The sequence below is a fragment of the Dipodomys ordii genome, unplaced genomic scaffold (assembly GCF_000151885.1).
Source record: "Dipodomys ordii isolate 6190 unplaced genomic scaffold, Dord_2.0 Scaffold183, whole genome shotgun sequence".
In the NCBI taxonomy this organism is placed as follows: Eukaryota; Metazoa; Chordata; class Mammalia; order Rodentia; family Heteromyidae; genus Dipodomys; species Dipodomys ordii.
In genome coordinates this window covers 2,514,994-2,534,027 of record NW_012267399.1, presented here as the reverse complement: position 1 = coordinate 2,534,027, position 19,034 = coordinate 2,514,994, and the positions used below count along the sequence as shown (strand labels likewise).

General features: G+C 42.9%; 1 protein-coding gene across 1 annotated transcript in view; it reads left to right on the top strand.

Annotated features, from left to right (window-relative positions):
• The first annotated feature begins 3,173 nt into the window (after positions 1–3,173).
• Insc (inscuteable homolog (Drosophila)) overlaps positions 3,174–19,034 on the top strand; it is a 112,211-nt gene continuing 96,350 nt past the window's right edge. The window contains exon 1 of the mRNA XM_013034130.1: positions 3,174–3,302. Within this exon, the coding sequence (XP_012889584.1) occupies positions 3,213–3,302 (90 nt within the window). The 5' untranslated portion in view covers positions 3,174–3,212. The remainder of the gene's footprint in view (positions 3,303–19,034) is intronic.

Here is a 19,034-nt window from a genome sequence, read left to right as displayed (position 1 = left end):
TTAAGGTAGTCCTCAGAATTGTTTGGGATGCTTGGCAATGGAGAACCATGGGTCCTATGCTGTGCTAGTAAATGGTTAGAGGCTTTCCAAAACAGAAAAGAACAGAATGAAACAAACCCCCTGATCCATAGTGTTTGTACAGTTTTTGTGATGTAAATAAATACTCTCACCCAAGTTGTTGGCCAAGTTCAGGCCAACAATGAGAAGCTACTGAACTTGGCCTTGGAAAAAGAGGTACACATGGAATCCAGTATACCACCCACATGCTGATTCTGAGCCTCCAAGGGGGTCCTGGAACTCTGCATTTCCCCTTGGGTGATTCTACTCAATACTAGCATTTCAGAATGTCAGTGCCCAAGGACTTTGCATTTATCTATTTTAATTTTATTATAGGTTCTCACACAGGATCTGGAAGTTACAGATAATTTCTGCAACTACAGAGCAAGGCTAAAGAGATGCAGGGATCATGGCCCAAGTGAGTCAATGATGTATCTGTACCAGCATGTGACTACATTCACTTTCTTCTGTCCTTACCAGGACCCTGTCCTTTCATAACTCCTAGAAGCAGGGCAGCATCTCAATGCACTCATCTCAGGGATACAGGATAGGTGAGGACATAAGCTTGGGGGGCCTGGAATCCTTGCCCATTTTACATCTCTCTGGATGGGGCTGGCATTATGGCTTCTGTTATCATGACCTTCTGATCTGTTATCTCCACCCTTGGAACTGAGTCTGTCCAGTCTCCAGCTATTATGTGTATGTTTCTTATCATGTTTACTTTCTCTATGCAGGTGGAGGGCAAAACGAAAAATGCTACTCCTTCCTTGAGGTATGCTGAGACAGAAGTCACCACAGACCTTACAGGAGACCCACTAACACACAGCAGGGGCCAGTGGGTGGGAAGGACAGAGCTAAGAAGATGGCTGGGCAAAGGAAATAACAGACTGCCAACATGACTGGACTTTCTTTGGGGAACTTTTAGGAGAAACCATTTCTATATGAAAATTAGTTTGGAAATTTTGTTTCAAACTGGATTGACTCTTGACTTTTTCTTAGTCTAGAAGGTCATGAATCTCAAGTATGATCTCCAGACCAATAGTATCATGTGGAAACTTTTTAGAAATGTAATTTCTCAGGCTGAGCAGTCTGTCTCCTACTTCGAGCCATTGTTGGAACCATCGTGATTCTAAGTTCCGCTGTGTGTAGGGGAGGGGAGAAGGTGGGTTAAGCACTCTTCCCTCAAAAACTTCTTTTCCATCTTGTGGCCTTCTTGGCTGCCATGCTGACCTGTCCTTTTGGAAGGTGAATGCTGCTTGGAGATGCTTAGCATAGTGTAGACATTTTAAGCAGGGCCTAAGTTTCTAAACTGCTAAGCTCTTCTGATCTTGCCTTATGTGTGTCTCTTATCTCAAATTCCTATGTATTTGCATATTTTTATTTACTCATTTATTGTGATGTCAGGGTTTGAATTCAGGACTTTATACTCTCTGGGTCAATATACTACCCAGGTATCTAAGCCCTTTTCACTCTTCTGATTTACTTTTTAGATAAGATCCCATTTTTTCCCTAGGGATTGCCTTGGATTGTAATACTCCTACCTATACCTCTTGAAAATTTGGGTTTATAGACATGGCCTGCCACATCGTGACTTATTCTCTGAGATAGACTTTTGCTAACTTCTATGCTCAGCCTAGCCTCCAGCTGAGCTCCTCCCATCGTTGCCCTCTTTATTACTGGCATGTTCAATCATGCCTTGTTTCTCTCAACATTTCACGGTCAGCTTATACTATGGCCCATATTACAGCCAGGGCCCTGTTCCTCATATTCTACCAATGTTCTTCCATCTGTCTGGTATTATTCTTCCCAGTGCTGGTCCTTTTGTGGCATTCCTTGTCCCATGGTTTCTGTCTAATCTCACCTGGGCCCAGAGGTCAGGACCTAAGCTATGGAGGTCAGGATCTCCCTTTGGCTAGTTCTTGGGGGGTGGTCTCTCAGAGTCTCTGAAGTGTACTCTATGTATTCTATATGGTTTGTAAGTCATTGAGAAAGAGGTGGCTGAGTCTTTTTCTCAGGGAAAGCTGAATATGGTTGGGCAGGTAGAGGGGAGCAGCTCACAGATGGGCGCTGCAAGATCTAGAGTTGCTGTGACTGACACTGGAACCATGAGACAGCCCCTAGGAAATGGAGAAGCTGGATTTGAGCTGAAGCAGGGAAGAGGAGAAGGAACTGATTCTAGCTTTGGCTCAATGGGCTATAAACCAGCAGGCTTCCCTCTATTAGACCTGAACTTGTCCTTGCTGAAGTTGGTGGATCAGAGATAAGCCTGAACTGCATTGAATTTGGGGCTCATACTTACTGGGTAAGAATGGCTATTTGGGAAGATAGGTCATGAACTGAGTCTGGAGACTGCTACAGATCTGGGCCATTTCCACACTCTTACGTTAGGTAGCTATTCATAGTTGCAACAGAGTAGGAACATGTGTCTCCTCACCTATGTGTTTCCTTGTGCATCCATGAAGGGTCCCAGGCAAAACTGGGTAGTCTCCCTTCATCTCATAAGATGTGTGGCTATGTAGATGACCAAGAGCACATAGTAACAAGTTACAATGGTGGCAAAACGAAACAATGCTCACAGCTCCTATATCCCATGAATGAGGATATTAATACCACATTTCATGGGAGTTAGTAAACCTCCTCTCACCTCACTTTTCTCCTGTGCAAAAAGAATCCAGAAGCCACTGGCTCCCAAAGTGCTCAATACCATATGACTAGAATGCTGATTATCTTTCATTTTCTGGGTAAAAATCTGTGGTGTGTGTGTGTGTGTGTGTGTGTGTGTGTGTGTGTGTGTGTGTGTGTGTGTGTGTGATTATATGACCAGGCAGGCATCTTCTCTCTGGGTGGAGTTTGCTGTTGGCTCATGCCTGGACTTCCTGAGCTAGCTAGAGCCTGCTCTGGGGATGGAATTTCCATTAAGAATTAAGCAAGACAGCACCGAGGAAGCCAGGCAGGCTGAGAGGAGGGGGTCCAGGTGATGATGCTTCATCTCTGAGCAACTTGGGCTGCCTCAGTCCCGAACTGTTTTGAAAGCCTCTGCCAGCTTTCCCTTGAATCACAGGCTTTTCCAAGGCCATGGCCTGAAAGGGAGAGAGTTGTTGCTCACAACAGCCTCTGTAAGGAGAGCTGGAGTTGTTCTAGGCAAGACAGGAGCCATGAGGCGGCCCCCAGAAGAGGCTGCCAGAGAGGGTCCATGCGGCTGGGGCCTATGGAGGGTCCAGGAGTCCCGGAGGCTATGCTGTACTGTAGGTATCTATAGGTGTGTGTGTGTGTGTGTGTACGTGTGTGTGTGTGTGTGTACGTGTGTGTGTGTGTGTGTTGGGTTATTGGGTGTGTAAGTCTGGGAAGGTGTGTGGGCATGTGTTTATTGTGTACGTGTGTATTGAGTGATACAAGATCTTCAAGGGAACATGTAGCACACCAAGTTGTTCTCTTATTCTGAATTCCACACACAGATTTTTGACCTAGACAGAAAAGACCATTGACATTTTTTCTTTCTTGCTAGTGTTGCTACTGTTTATGATCTAAGATTCACTCCATTTCTGGCATACAAATACCAGCGTTCCTGGTAATTTTATATCCTTGAATTTATTTTATCTTTTTAAAATTTTATTTGTTTTGCCTGTCCTGGGGTTTGAACTCTGGATCTTGGTACTGCCCCTGAGCTTTTGTGCTCAAAGTTAGTGCTCTACCACTTAAGCTATAGCTCCACTTCCACTCTTGGTAGTTAATTGGAGATGAGTCATATGGACTTTTCTGCCCAGGTTGGCAGAATCCTCAAATCTCAACCTCCTGAGTAGCTAGGATTACAGATGTGAGCCACTACCACCCATCTATTTCATACTTTTAAAACCTTAAGAGCAGACAAAGATTATTATGAGCTTGAATCTCAGAGAGGTTACATTCAGAGAGGTTGAGTGACTTGTCCAGGTCACACAGCTGTAAAGTTCTAAAGATAGGATACAAAACTAGGTCCCTTGGAGGACAAAAATCCAGACTATTGTTAATCAGACCAGTGGACCTGCCAGAAATAGATGAGAGAAGGTTCTATTCCTTTTAGTAGAATAACCACTAGATGTAGCCTCAAGGTTCCAGATCTGTTACTAATCATTGTGGAGACAGGATTTGAACCCTGTTTCAATTAGTTCGGGGGAGGGTATGTAAAATCTGGCTGTCTAGAGGAAGGGAAGCTGAGTCAAAGCTGGCAGGGGAATGATGTGGCTACTAGAACCTGGAAGAAGGAATGGGGAGCAGTAGCATCAAGGAAGAGGAAGCTGAGTGACACCTTGTAGTGGGCATGGTGCCACAGCAATGACACTGATCTCCATCCTGAACACAAAATGGGAGCAAATTGACATATTTTGCTGGTGAGGGCTTTAGGTTAGCTGCTGGAGAGCTGCCTGCCATTGACAGGCTTTGGAACAGAACCGGATGGAGGCCAGGGCTGACTTTTCTTGGTGATCTCCACGAACAGGTCCCATGAACAGATCCCATCCTGCAGAGGTTGCTAACAGTGGCGGAGGGTTTGGAGGGAATAGCTCCAAGCTTCCTTTCAGTTTAAGAATGTAACATTTTGGATAGAAATCAGGCTCCTCTAGTCTTAGCTAGTTGACACAGAGTCTGGAGTTGGGGCTGGGTATGTCTGATGTACCTGTGATGGGAGTGGATGCCACAGCCCCCTGTCTGTTTGGCAGGTCTGTGGTGCAGAGAGTGACTTCAATGAGTAACTCAGACTCCAAAGGGAAGCACCTGCAGCCAGTGAGCCCAGTCACATTCCTGGCATTTGGGGGCAGCTCCTTCCTTCTGCAGAGCATGTGAACTGCACCCAAATCCCTCCTTGTTTTGTTTCAGCTCCAAGTACATTCCCTGCCCCTCTCCAGATGTTGGCACGCAGGACCACATGTGGGGGCGCCCGGGCCCTGGCCGGCTGGCTCCATGGATCCTGGTGACTGCCAGCCCCCGACTCCTGCGCAGCCCAGGGGTGAGCCAGGTCTCTAATTCGGCCTGACCAAGTCTCCATTCCAGCGCTCCCACAGATGACAGCGCGCTGTTTCCAGGGCCAGACGCACACGAAAATAGTTCTCTGGGCCCAGCTGAGATTCAGGCAGCAGTGCCTGACGCGCGGGACAGCGGTTTGGCCCGGGAACTGCTGTGGGACTCTGCAGCGGGCCGGAGGAGGGGGAGGACCGGCCGGGGCAGGGGGAGGGGCAGGGGCAGTGCCGGCCTCAGCGGCCACTTTGCGCCCAGCCTCTGGAGCTCCAGCTGCACCGCCCTGCCACAGCTGGCACATCAGCGCATTCCTTCACAGAATAGGTAAGCAGACACACTCGTTCTTCTGACTGGACTCATGGGCCGGTGCTGGATCTACTAACCTAGTTGAGGCCACAACAGGTTTGTGCCTACTTGGATAGTGTCAGTGTGTCCGTGTGGGTGCTTGTGAGTGACAGTGTGAGCCTGTGGGAGGGAGTGTGTCTGACCTGGGACAAAGTGGTTTTAGAATGTTCTAGCATGTACTCCAGGATGGATGTGTATAGGTGGATGAGTGTGTCAGTGTGAGCACACTCACAGCTAGGTGTGTCTATGTGACACCTAACCACCCTAGGGTTGGCATCTCAGTCTCTGGAAGTGTCTTTGTGTTGGGGAGAACATGGGCTCAGCCTGACCATGTGTGAAGGATAGATAGAAGAGGGTGAGTCCCAGAGCGCAGAAGATAGGAGATATTGTGATATCTGAATTCATGCTTTCTCTGGGTGTGACCTGATTTGTCCCCAGCTGGAGTGTCTTGTCTGTGGGTCAGATAGCTTTGGTTTCTCAGGGTTTGGAGCAGAGCTCAGAGTCCTCAGCCAATGCTGGGGTGAATGGGGTTCTGACGACTCCATCTGACTGGACAAGAGTGTTGGGGACAGCTTGAAAAAGCCCACTTTGATGCCAGGAAAAGGGGCAAGAGGGGAGGGCACTCATGGGCTCTCAAGAGACACTTTCACATTTGTGGGCTTGCAGCAGCTCAGGTGTATGTCCTCCTGCACTGTGTGTCTGTCCTGCACACATGTCCTTACAGGCAAACCATCTCACATGCCACACTTGCCCAATAGCGTAAGGATGGAAATGACACGTCCACAGAGATGCAGCTAGAGTGCAAAACACATATACAAACCACATAGCCTTGGCTTGCCCTCTAACCCCTTTAAACTCCCTGTAGCCTTTATATGGTTCCTCTAACAATGGGTCCAAGAAACTGACCTCAGTCGTGGTTATCTTAAATTAGGGGCTTTAGCTGGGGGGTGGAAGTAGTGGCCTGAAGGCTTTTGGATATCTCATTTTTCTACATGGAAGCTGTTCACAGAGCCCAACAACATAGCACCTTTGGAGCCTTAAAGTCTAGTACTTAGAAGCAGTATATTTTCTTTCAGGGGTGAAAAGTTGTGTCATAAGGCTAATTAGTTTAGATAAGGATGTGGAGCAGATTCAGCACCTGTAATTTACTCCAGACTCTCTCTGCTTCAGAGAAGCAGTGAGCCTTTGGGGCTCGCTGGATGAGGATGGGGAGCCTTAGTAAATATTGCTCTTCTTTGGTTTCCATGGACCCTGCTGAGTCTCCCATCTGCAGCAGATGGAAGTTCAGCCTGCAGTCTACGCCTCTCCTCTTTCCCAGTGGTTATAGGATCTTCTCCTCCATAACTTTCTTCTCTTGGAGATCACTGGAGACACTGTAAACAGTGCTTGGGAAAATAGGTATCAATCGTTGGTGATGATTATTGTGTTGTTCCTCTTTTATTATGATTTCTAGTCTTCTCTCATCCTGGTCATCCTCTTCTGGATAGGTTTATGTGAGGTGTCCTCCCTAAATGTGCTTCTTGAGCTAAGAGATTAGAGAGACTTCTTTCTTAGTGTTGGTAGTTGGTCTAAAGATGTACCATCAACTCCCCTAATGGTCAGGGGAGCAAGTCAGATGTAATCACCTCCCAAGGGAAGTACTAGGGTCTATCTTTCTTGTTCTGATCCTAGACCTAATTCTTGTGGATGGTTAAAGGCAGGTGGTGGTCAGTCCAACAAGCTTCCTGAAGAGTGAAGATGAGGGGGAAGAAAGTATTTCCTTCTTGTGGTTTACTTCTCATTCTGGCTGCCAGGATGTTCTAGTGTATCAAATTTCTCCATTCTAGTAATTGTTGGAGCCATGACTTTGACCTTTAATTTCTACTTAACTTTATAGACTATATATCTTTAGCTGCAGGCTCTCTCATCCGTTATAGAGGGAGATCAGAGCAAAGAAATGAGCAATCAGTAGCTAGGCATCCTGTTAGCATTTGAGCATTGGATGGATGCTTTTTAGGCATCCCCAATTTCATACATTTCATCTAATTTTCAAACCATATGTCTCCATTGCAACTTTCATATGTTTAGTGACCCTGCTTGGTGACCATGTCTCGGAGCTTTTTTTCTTAGTGATCTGAAAGATAATGCCCATCTGTGCTAACTAGACAATGGCGATTGTTGAGAATGAATGGAGCCATTGACCCACACCCCCAGCTCTGAGTGCTTCAGCTGCTAGCTCCCCTCTGTCTCAAAAGCTTAAGTGTCTGGAGACCCAAAGGAGCTTGACCCTTGCCCTAAAACTAGCCTTAGCCCCAGTGCCACCCCTTGCTCATGTGACCCCACCTAATCAAGGGCCCTGTTGGAAGGTCTGTATGTCTTGGGCCTGAGTCCTGCCTCCCCTAACATTGACAACATTGTCTTTGGTTAGGACCTTGTGGTATCAAGTTTAGAATGAGGAGATTGGAGTTTGGGCACAGGAGGGGCAGTTCTGACTCCTTCCAATTATGTCCATTCAAAACCCCAATTATCACCTCTTAGGAACAGAGGTGCAGGACAGGACTCTAACCATATTGCAAAGTTAGCAAAACTTGTAAATAATTTATTCCAAAACATTATTTTATCCTACCAAAGTCATCCAATGCTTGTAAAGGGTTTTGCAGGGAAACAATGCTTAGTTAGCCCTGAGTGATTAGAGAATACTCAAGACAGGCTCACAGGCACTGCGTTGGGGACCTGCTTCTCTGTATGTACTAGGTCAATCCTAACTGGTGGCGGTTGCCTGTCATCAAAGCTAATCCTTCCAGAATCATTTGACCACAAAACCAGTTAGTGGAAATGCCTGGGGCCTGTTACTGTGTGAGTGAGGAGTTAGTTTGCTCCTTCCTAGATAAAAGGGAACACTAAGTTTTGAATCACTGCTGCTGAGGATTCATTCTGTTTATAGTCTGGTTGTTTCCTGAACTTCTGATCTCATCACAAAGAAAACAGGCTTAATATCTAGCAAGAGCACCCACTAGACATTGGAACTCCATAGGAAAAAGCAGCTAATTTCCCTTACATTTATTTTGTATCTATTAAAGTATCCCTCCTCACTGTTCATTGCTCTTTGCATCATTTTCTCATGAAACATCTATAACAACCTCTTGTAATAGATAATTATTTTAAACTCAAGGAAACTGAAGCATATTGAGGACAAATATTAAGTGCAAGGTCAGCCCTAGTGACCATTCTGACTCCAGCATCCATGGTAGATGGCCATTGGCCACTGAAGGGGACTGGGAATGTCTCCAGTTTGAAAGCCTAGAAAGTGGGTTAAACCTACTCCTTTAGCCAAACTAGGGACAAGGCTAAGAGCTCAACTTCTCTATCAGATTCCAGAACTTGACCTCATGGGCATCATTGGCTGGAAAGGCCTCATTGTCTTTGCCAGTGTCTGATGTGGATCATTGCTCCACAGAAAACAGGGATGGGATGGAGGGCAAGGCAGGGAAGGCCTTGTGGGCTGGGCAGGGATTCTTCACCCAGCACTATAGGATGGGCAGTGTTGGACTTCTGCGGCTTCACTCTTCCTGAAACAATCTGTCCTAAATACCCAGTCTTCACCACCCAGGCTCTGTGATCCAGCCAGCACAGGCTCCCCTCCTCCAGCTTCAGAGTCCCTTCAGTGCCAAGCTCTGGGGGAGTTCTGGATCCTCTAAGGACATCTCTGGGCAGACCAGTCTCTGTTCAGCATGATGCAGTGTCTGTGGGCGTCAGCAGTTTGGCTGGATAATTGTGTATAGTGTTCAGCCTGTGCTGGAGAAGTGGAGGTTTTTTCTTACAAACCAAATATACTGGTTTGGAAACCATGTGAAATGTGGCCTGTGGTCTGAGAGAGCAAGTTGCATTGTGGGCCGGTGTACTGTGCCAGTTTAATGGACACTGTTGTGGGATGGAACATTCCATACGGCCTCTAATGGAGGGTCAGAGGTGGCATTGCATTCTGGCACTGTACAGAGGAGAGACATGGGCTTTGCAGACAGATGGATGTATCTAGGAAACCCCAGCTTTCTTGTCTGTAAATGAGGTTCCTCATAATACAATGGTGATGCTAGAAGCTGGAAATTTATTAGAAGTGTAGTTTCTGGCATAGAATAGACAAATCATGAAAGGAAACATCCTTCATTCCTTTCCCACTCATCTTTATTTCCAAGTTCTTTTTTTCCCTAGCTTTCTCCCTTATCTCCTCTTTCTTCTTTTTTCTTACTAAAGCCTTATGTCTATAATTAATTAAATGAGTTATATCAATTGCTCTCCTTATTTTATTTTGATGTTTACATTGTACCTGATTCAGTCAGTGGGAGGCTGTACTGGTTGGCTTCTGTGGCTTTCTGACTTGTCCTCATGATGCTCTGAGTTTGTCCTTATTAGCTGCTAGAGCAAGAAGATGCAGGCTCACTTTGTTCTTTCCTTGGCTCAGTCCAGGAATTAGATAGTTATCCAAATAGCCCTGGATTCTGTGAGGAAAATGGCATTTTGCAACCAAGATCTGGAGGCTTCTTATTATTGATCTGCCTTATAGTTATGCCCTCTTAACAGAGCTAGGACATACATATCAATCTACTTGTATAATGAATAGATATGACACATTGTCATTTCTTTTTATAAGAAACAGCCCAAATATCTGAAGAGAGAGAGAGAGAGTAATAGGGCAGGATATGTCATATGGGTGTAAGGTGTTAGTGAGGATCTATTTCAGGAGATGATATTTACAAAGAGTTAAAGTGGGAAATGGATAAATAAGAGCAGAGAGCATGGATATTGTTTTAGTTCCACAGGCAATAATTACAAGGACCCATACTGAGTCAGGATGGGGAAGAAGTGGGGTCAATGGGACTGATCATTGCAGAAAGTTGGAGAAGTAGAGTGAAGGCAACTCTCAGGTTGACATCTCAAAGGCCTGCAAACTCAATGTATTCACAAGAGAATTCCTGGCTGTCTTTCTTAGCACTCTCCTACTTATATATAGCTGAGTCTCATCAGAGGTATCTCAGACCTCACTGGATGGCTTTTCATCTGGGCACAAGTCAGAGAGATCTTGTAATCATCCTCAGCATCTCTGTCTTCCATGCCCAGGTCCAGCCATCTCCATGTCTTGTGGATGGAAGTTAGTGTGTCTCTTAGGCCTTCAGGATGTCTGCATCCTAAGTACCATTTTCATCCTTCCAGAATGTGTGGGCCTTTTTTATTTTGGGTCTGGTTGTGGGGCCTGAACTCTGGGCCTGGACACTGTCCCTCAGCTCTTCAGCTCAAGGCTAGCACTCTACCACTTGTGCCACAGTACCACTTCTGGCTTTTTTTTCTACTTATGTGGTGCTGAGGAATCGAACCCAGGGCCTCAGGCATGCAAGGCAAGCGCTCTACCACTGAGCCACCTTCCCAGCCCTGTTGGCCTTTTAAGTGGGCCACATATATCCATGATGGATGCTCTCTAGTTTGTTTTCCATTTAGCTGACAGAGTACATTCTAAAACCTTACTCTGTTCATGTCACTTTCTTCTATGAAAATATTTCATTGGCTACAAACTGATTTTCTAAAATAATTCAATAATTTCAAATTAGAATTATTATTATTAAATAGCTGTACAAAGGAGTTTCCATTTAAAACGCAATTTGTGAATGCAAAATATTTTGATTAATGTCACCCCTTTCAACAGCCTCACTCATCCCTTCCCTACCCATCCCTTCCCTCACTCATCTTAATTTTGTAAGCCTATACATTGGGTTCTTGTCTGCATTTCTCCCCTGTTTTCCTCATCATCTATTTACCCTTTTCCCTTTGACCTTCACCCTATCCTTTTTGAGTACCTGCTTCCTGGTGTTTTATTTTGACTAAACTTTGTTTTTGACTTTCTAACGAATTACACTATTTGAGATCTCCCTTGGGTACTGTATTTTAGCTAAATACATTTCTATACCCAATGGATTTACTTAAGAGTTTGTAAGCTAAATCTAGCTTCCACATAGAAGGAGAAACATAAACATGAATCCTTCATCTCTTTGTGCCTGACTTACTTCACTTGATACACGAAATACAAATCAAAGCAACATTGAGATTCTGCCTCATCCCAGTTAGAATGGCCATTATCAAGAAAATAAACAACAGTTGCTGGCAAGTATGTGGTCAAAAGGGAACCCTAATATACCTGTTGGTAGAAAGCAGTTTGGAGGTTCCCAAAGACATTAAACATAGAACTAACCCATGATCCAGAAACTTCACTCCTGGGCATTTATCCAAAAGATTACAAACCAGGATACAGTAAAGCTACCAGTACAACTATGTTTATGGCAGCCAAGGTATAGAATCAGCCCAGATGCCCCTCAATGAGCATGAATGAATGGGTAAAGAAAATGTGGTATGCATTTGGAATTTTACTCACATTAAAAAGAATGATGTTGTGCCATTTGTAGAGAAAGAGAAAGACTTCCAACTGATTTTAAGATAAAGATCACACTCTTGAATAAGTCCTGTGAGGTCTTGCTTGTCTGCCATGTTCATCCATCTTACATCTTCCCACGTACCCTCCCTCTTCCGTCCCTCAGGCTTATTGGACTGCTTCCTACCACAGGCCCTTGTGTCCCTCTTTCCTACAGTCCTTATAGTCCAGAAGCCTGGGTAAGGAACCATCAGCTCTGGGGTGGGGGGTGCTCCTGAGGTGATCAAGGCCTGGGCCACATGGGATTGTGGGGTATTGTTCAGCCAGAAGTTCAGTGCTTCTCGCTCCTTCCCTGGTCTCTTTCATGAGAACTTGGGAGTTTGACTCCCCAAGGTGGTAGCTGGAGGAATAGAGTCTCAGGCCCCAAGGAGAGAAATTTTGCTCCCTTTGGACCTTACTGTGAAAATAAGATGCTTTTGTCTTCATTTTTGGCCACAATTACCCTTTAACCTCGTGGAATTTGTAAAGAAGCAGGAGGGAGGGTGGGAGAGCAGCGTTTTTAAATGTGGCATTTAGAAAGCATGCAGTGGGCTAATCTATCCCTACCCTGCAGAAGCTGCCCTTTAGTTTTCTGAGAGCTGTCATTTACAAAGAGCTGCAGAAGGCATGCTGTCCATCTGCTGTGGCAGCAGACAGGGCTGGAACTGAGCAGACACAGGATAATGGGAACTGCATCAGATAAGTGCATCTTGGAAACATGCCTGAAGGTGCCAAGGGCCTCTGTTACAGACTCATTTATGCATTCGACAAATACCTTCTCAGTACCTACTACGTGCTGTGTATTGCATACAATGCATACATCAGAAAGCGAAGATGAACTCTGTATTCTTGTGACATTTGGTTTTTGACTTGAGAAGGCAGAACAGAAGCAGTATCATGCACAGTATGCATAACCGTGCTGAGTGTTATGGAGGAATATAAAGAATCCTATGGGAGCTTCAAGAGTGGGAAGGGTTTGCATGCTTATAAAACTTTCAGCTATGTAGATATTTAGGCAGAGGCCAGGAGTGAGTGGAAGAGTGAGCTATGTGGGCATTTGGAGAAAGAGAAGTCAAATAGAAGAGAGTAAAGACCAAGGCCCTGATGTGTGTTTGAATCATATGAATGGAATGAAGGGAGAGATGAGAAGAATAGAATGAGTTGAAGTCAGTACAATGGCAGGACAAAAATCATGAGGGCTCTGGTATGTTATTTGAAGACCTTTGACCTTAAGTCTGAGGGTTATGGGTGGATATTAGAAGGTTTATTTTGAAGGTAGTATTGTGATTTGAACTCAGGGCCTCATACTTGCTAGGTAGGCACTTAACCACTTGAAAAATGAACTGAAATCTGGTTCTAAAGCCATACGTATATGTTACAAGAAGAGACTCATAAAGAAATGGCCTCCAGCTCCAGGGAAACACAGGAACAGATAAGTAGTTCTAGGGAAGTCCCAAGAGGCCCAGCCTCTCCTATTGTCCCTTCAGCTGGGCAGTAGCTATTGTCTCTTTTAGTGGCATGGGGAGTAGGCACACCAGCCCTTCAAGACCCCCACCCTCTTTCCCAGAAAGTATCTTCCTGGCAGCAGGCCGCCTCTTCTTTTTAGCCACCTAAGTTAATGATCACTTCTAAGATCTTGCCAAGGGCTGTGAGTGTAACTGAGTGGAACTGGTAGTCACATCTGACCATGAATACAAAGGGACCCAGATCCATGCTTAGTCTCCACCCACAGGTCTCTTTTCTCAACCCACATCCTGCCTCTGTCAAGATCAAGAGGAAAGAGAGCATAGCCCTGTGGATTAGCCAGAGCAACTGCTCTGCTTTAAGCTATAGCTAGAAGATAAAGATGGAGATGGTTTAAACAATTCTCTTCATAGCACTTCCTTTCCATTGACAGAGATGTGTAAATGCGTAATTAAAAAACATAGTGATTGCCCAGCGTGAGTGCAATAAGATTCTTGACCTTTCTCTGCTACGAGTAATTGCTCTATATGGCCTTAGGGAATTTATGCCTTGCTTAGGCCTCCAATTTCCCATCTGGCTGGATTAGCTGCGCTCCTGCTCTAGATGTCATATTCCTATAATCCGATGAGCTCCTCCTCCACAAGCTTCTGAAAGAGTCACTCATGACCAGCAGCCAGACTAAACCTTTCTCCAGCCTGTTCTGCCAGACCCCAGGCTGTTCTGTATCCTTCGCTCAATGGCAGCTTTGAGTTGCAGGAGACATCTGTATTCTGTCCCACTGACAATCACTCACATCTGCTGACAGTGGCAGCTGCCATCTACATCACTGCATGCTTCGCTACCACACATCTAAAGGTCACCCCAACAAAACTCTTGCTTCAAGTCTGGGAGGGCTCACACAGGCCATTCCATTCCTGCCCTTCTTCAGGCTGATGTCAGTTGCATCCTCTTAAAGCACAATTCTCATGGAAACATCCTCTTAGAAACCTGTCCTGTGTCCCTACTGGTCCAAGCAACTCAGTTTCAGAGTGACCCTGTACATGCAGTTCCCAGCACATGGGTCTCTTCTGTTCATGCATGCTCTACTATCCTCACAACTGACCTGTCTTCCTCTCATCCTCACCCTTCTCCTCACAATCTGTTATCGTCATAGTAAGCAGAACATCTTGTGTTTCTGCTAAAAATGTTCTAATAAAGCCTGGCACACACAGTGGCTGATGCCTGTAATCCAAGTTACTTGGGTGGTAGAGATTGGGAAAATGTCAGTTCGAGGCCAGCCCAAGCAAAATAAGCTGGACCTCCTGGTTCACAGCTGTAATCCCAGCTACATGGAAGGTAAACCTAGGAAGATTGTGGCTGAAGTTAGTTTCAGGCAAAACATAAGAATCTACATTAAAAATAACAATAACTAACGGCAGAAAAAGTGCTGGCAATATTGCTCAAGTGGTAGAGTGCCTACCTAGCAATTATAAGACCCTGAGTTCAAATTTTAATTTCACCTAAAAGCATTTAAAAACCTTCCAATATCCATGTACATCATTCAGATTAAAGGTAAAGGTCTTCAGATAACATACCAGTGCCCTCATGATTTGATATCCATTTTTGAACTGAACCGAGATCCTAAATTTTACTCCAGGTGTTGATATCTAGGTCTACACTTGACTTGAATTTGTTCATTTCTCGTCAACTTTCTAAGCTTTATTATTAAAAAATAATTTATTTGTAGATACTTCTGGGTTTTCTACATAGATAAAAAAGGGTGAATTGCTTGTTTGTACTTAATTCTTGCCGGAATTAGGGATACTTGGTGTTATCAGTAGAGCACAGGTCTTTGCCTGTCAGACCCAGCCCTGTACAGGTATTAGGCTGGGTGAATTTAGCAGAGACTACTTTCAGCCTCCACTCACTCCCTTGACTATGCTGGCTTGCATCGCTAGGAACATTATGACAATTTGGATTATTACCATTCTTACATATTTCTTTCTATCTTCTCTATCCAGGATGTCTAATTGAATAATGTATAGAAAGAAGTTGGTAAAAACAAGGCATCATGTTCTGATCTCACAGGAAATGCTTTAAATATGTCATTCAGTATGTTGTTTGTGGTAATTTTCTCTTTTTATATAGTAGATGCTGTTTAATTCATTTAAAGAGTTCATAAATTGGTCTGTTCTACTCCTAGTTTTCTTAAAGGTTTTATTGTGAATGACTGTTGAATTTTATTGAATTTTTCTTTATTGAGATAGTAATAACCCTTTTTCTACTGATAACTTTTGTTTTTTTGTCAGTCATGGGGTTTGAATTCTGGGCCTGGACACTATCCCTCAGCTCTTCAGCTCAACACAAACGCTCTACCACTTGAGCCACACACCACTTTGAGTTTTCTGGTTTTATGGTGTTTAATTGGAAATAAGAGTCTCATGGACTTTGAACGGTGATCCTCAGATCTCAGCCTCCTGAGTAGCTAAGATTATAGGTGTGAGCCACTGGTGCCCGGTTACTTATAACTTCTCAATGTTGAGGGTTTAATTAATGTACTGACTAATGTTAAAATAATTATGTGTTTTTAGTCTAAACCAAATATGACCAAGCTGTATTATTTATTTATTTGTTTACTTAGCTGTTTTATTTATTTATTTATTTAGGCTGGTTCTGGGGCTTGAACTCACAGCCTGGGCGCCATCTCCATGCTTCTTTGTGCTCAGGCTAGTGCTCTACCACTTGAGCCACAGCTCTACTTCCAACTTTTTTGGAGTAGTTTATTGGAGATAAGAGTCCTTGGATTTTCCTGCCCGGGCTGACTTTGGACCTTGATCCTCAGATCTCAGCCTCCTGAGTACCTTGGATTACAGGTGTGAGCTGCTGCTGTCCAACTGTGTAGCTGTATATTGCCTTCCATATGTAGCTGGATTTTGATTGCTAATATTTTGCATAATGTATTTTCCTCTATGTTCATATATATGATCATTCTGTGTATTTCCTTTCTTGTGTTTTTGTTGTCTAGTTTGAATATCAAAGTTATGATTGCCTCATAAGATCAGTTTTTTCCTTATTCTCTAGAAGAATTTGGGGAACTCTATAATTCTTTGAATGACATAAATTGCTCTATGAACTTCTTTTGGCCTGGCATTTTCCTTATAGGAAGATTTTTCACTACTGATTAGTTGAACTATTTCTCATTGAATCATCTTTGTTAAGTTGTAATTTTCTGGGAACTATCAAGTTCATTTAAGGTTTATGTTTTCAACGACATTCTATTTATGTTTTCAATATTTTTATCTGCCTCATCTATAAAAATAAACCTCTTTCTTTGAGAATATTTTTGTTTTCTCTTTTCTTCTTTATCTTACCAAATGCTTGTCTAGCTTATTTGCATTTTTAAAAGCCAACTTTAACTCTATTGGTAATTTGTTTGCGTGTTTACATTTTGTTTTATTTCTCTCATAATTATCTTTCTTCTGTTATTTTGAAATTATTTTATTCTTTTTAAAGTTTCTTTTATTAGATGTTAAAATACTTCTGATTTTAGAAGCTATAGAAGTATAGTTTTTGCTCCAAATTCTACCTTATTGAGGTATTTTTTAAATGTGTATATTTTTAATATTTTGTAGTCAGTTTTGCTCTCGTTTCTGATATGATTTTTTTTCTTTAGCCTATGACTTCTATGTGTAAAAAATGTATGAGAATGTTTATGTGGGGGTAGAGATTGCAATCTGTAGAATCTGTAGAATGGCATTTTTTCCTTTTTTTTTTTTTAGTTGTATTTGGGTTTACACTCAGGACTTGGTCATTTTTAGGCAGACACTCATTTAAGCCACTCTAACAGCCCCTTTTTGGGTCTGTTGTTTCAGGATAGGATCTTACTTTATGCCAGGCCTAAACTGGACTTCTTTCTTCCTATTTGTACTTCCCTATATTACTGGGACAACAGTCATGCCCAGTCATTGGTCTAGATGGAGTCTCTCAAACTTGTTTCTGCCCACACTGGTCTTGAATTATAATCCCCTGATCTCTGCCTTCTAAGGAAGGATCATAGGTTGAGCCCCTGAGCCTGGCTGAGACTCTTTCAATCTTTTGATATTTATGAGACTTGCTTTAAGCTATTTCCCGCCCCCCCCCATTCTCTTCATCCTCCTCTTATCTCTGTAATGCAGCACTAGTAATCCTTGCTCATAACTTGCTAGTTTGGTTATGGTTACTATTATACATGGATGTATCTTTTTCTATACTTTCCTATTTCGGATTGATTTTTTTTCTTCTTAAATCATTTATTTTTCCCCTTGGAAGAAGTATTTCTTTCTCTATACTTAAGCTTTTACTTAGTTATCTTAGATATTATAAAATTAATTTAAAAAACCTAATAAGCTTAAAATTAACTCACATGTCTATTTTTCTCCCCATGGAATACAGGAAATGTAGTACACTTACATTTATTTTAATTATGCCATTCTGAATTTATATACAATATTTAGATTTACCTTTTTCTTACCAATGAAATACTATAATGGTTTCTCATAGTCAAAGTTTACTTGGATTTATAGTTTTGGTTCATATAAATGATTTATTATTGTGTGTGTGTGTGTGTGTGTGTGTGTGTGTGTGTGTGTGTGAGTTCCAGTCCTGGGGCTTGAACTCAGGGCTCAGGAGCACAGCCCAGAGCTGTGCTCTTTTGCTCAAGGCCAGTGCTATACTATATTAAGCCACAGCTTAATTTCCAGCTTTCTGGTGGCTAATTGGAGCTAAGATTCTCACAGATTCTCCTGCTCTGTCTAGCTTTGTACTTTAATCCTCAGATCTCAGCCTGAGTAGCTAGGATTATAGGCAAGGGCCCTGAGCACCTAGCCATTATGTGTTTTCCTATATCAAATCTTCTGTTTAAGATTGCATTCCTTTCTACTTAAAGAAAATCTTCCAGAATTTTTTAAAAATAAGTTTTTTATTGTGAAAATACTGTACAGAGGGGTTACAACCACATGAGGAACAGAATTCCTTCTAGTGTGAGATTTTTTTTTTTTTGGTCAATCGTGGTGCTTGAACTCTGAGCCTGGGCACTGTCCCTCAGCTCTTCAGCTCAAGGCTAGCACTCTACCACTTGAGCCACAGCACCACTTCCTCTAGTGTGAGATTTTAATTTTTCTAAAAATGCCTTATTTCATCTGTGTCCTCACAAAAGAAGTTCTCTGGAAACAGAACTTCAGAACAATTATTTACAGCCCTCAGTTATTTTCCTGATATTTGCTGAATTTCATGATTGCTATTGAGTAGTTATCACTCAGTTTAGTTTGCTTTATCCTTCAGATGGTTTCCATTTTTTTTCTGTCTTCAATGTTCGTCAGTCTCAGGAATTGTCTAGTATGTATATGTGTTTTCTTTTTATCTTGATAGGACTCACTGATTTCTGGATTTGAAAGGTGTTCTGATTGATATCACCTTCTTCCTATATTTTCTTTTATCTTCGTTGGAAATATGATACAATATTTGTTAGATTAATACTATGCTATATTCCTTGGTATTAGTTTTTTCATGTTTTGTCTCTATTTATCAGAGAGAGCGCTAAATGTTGGGTGATTTCTTTTGTTCTGTCTTATACCAATCCATCTTTTTACTGTGGTTAATGTGCCCAAGGGTTTTTTTCATTTTAATTATTTTATTTTGATTTATAGAATTCTATTTGATCCTTTCTCAAATGTTCATGGCTATATTTTACAGTCTTTGTTCAGTGAAAATCTTTTCAAGACTCTCTTGC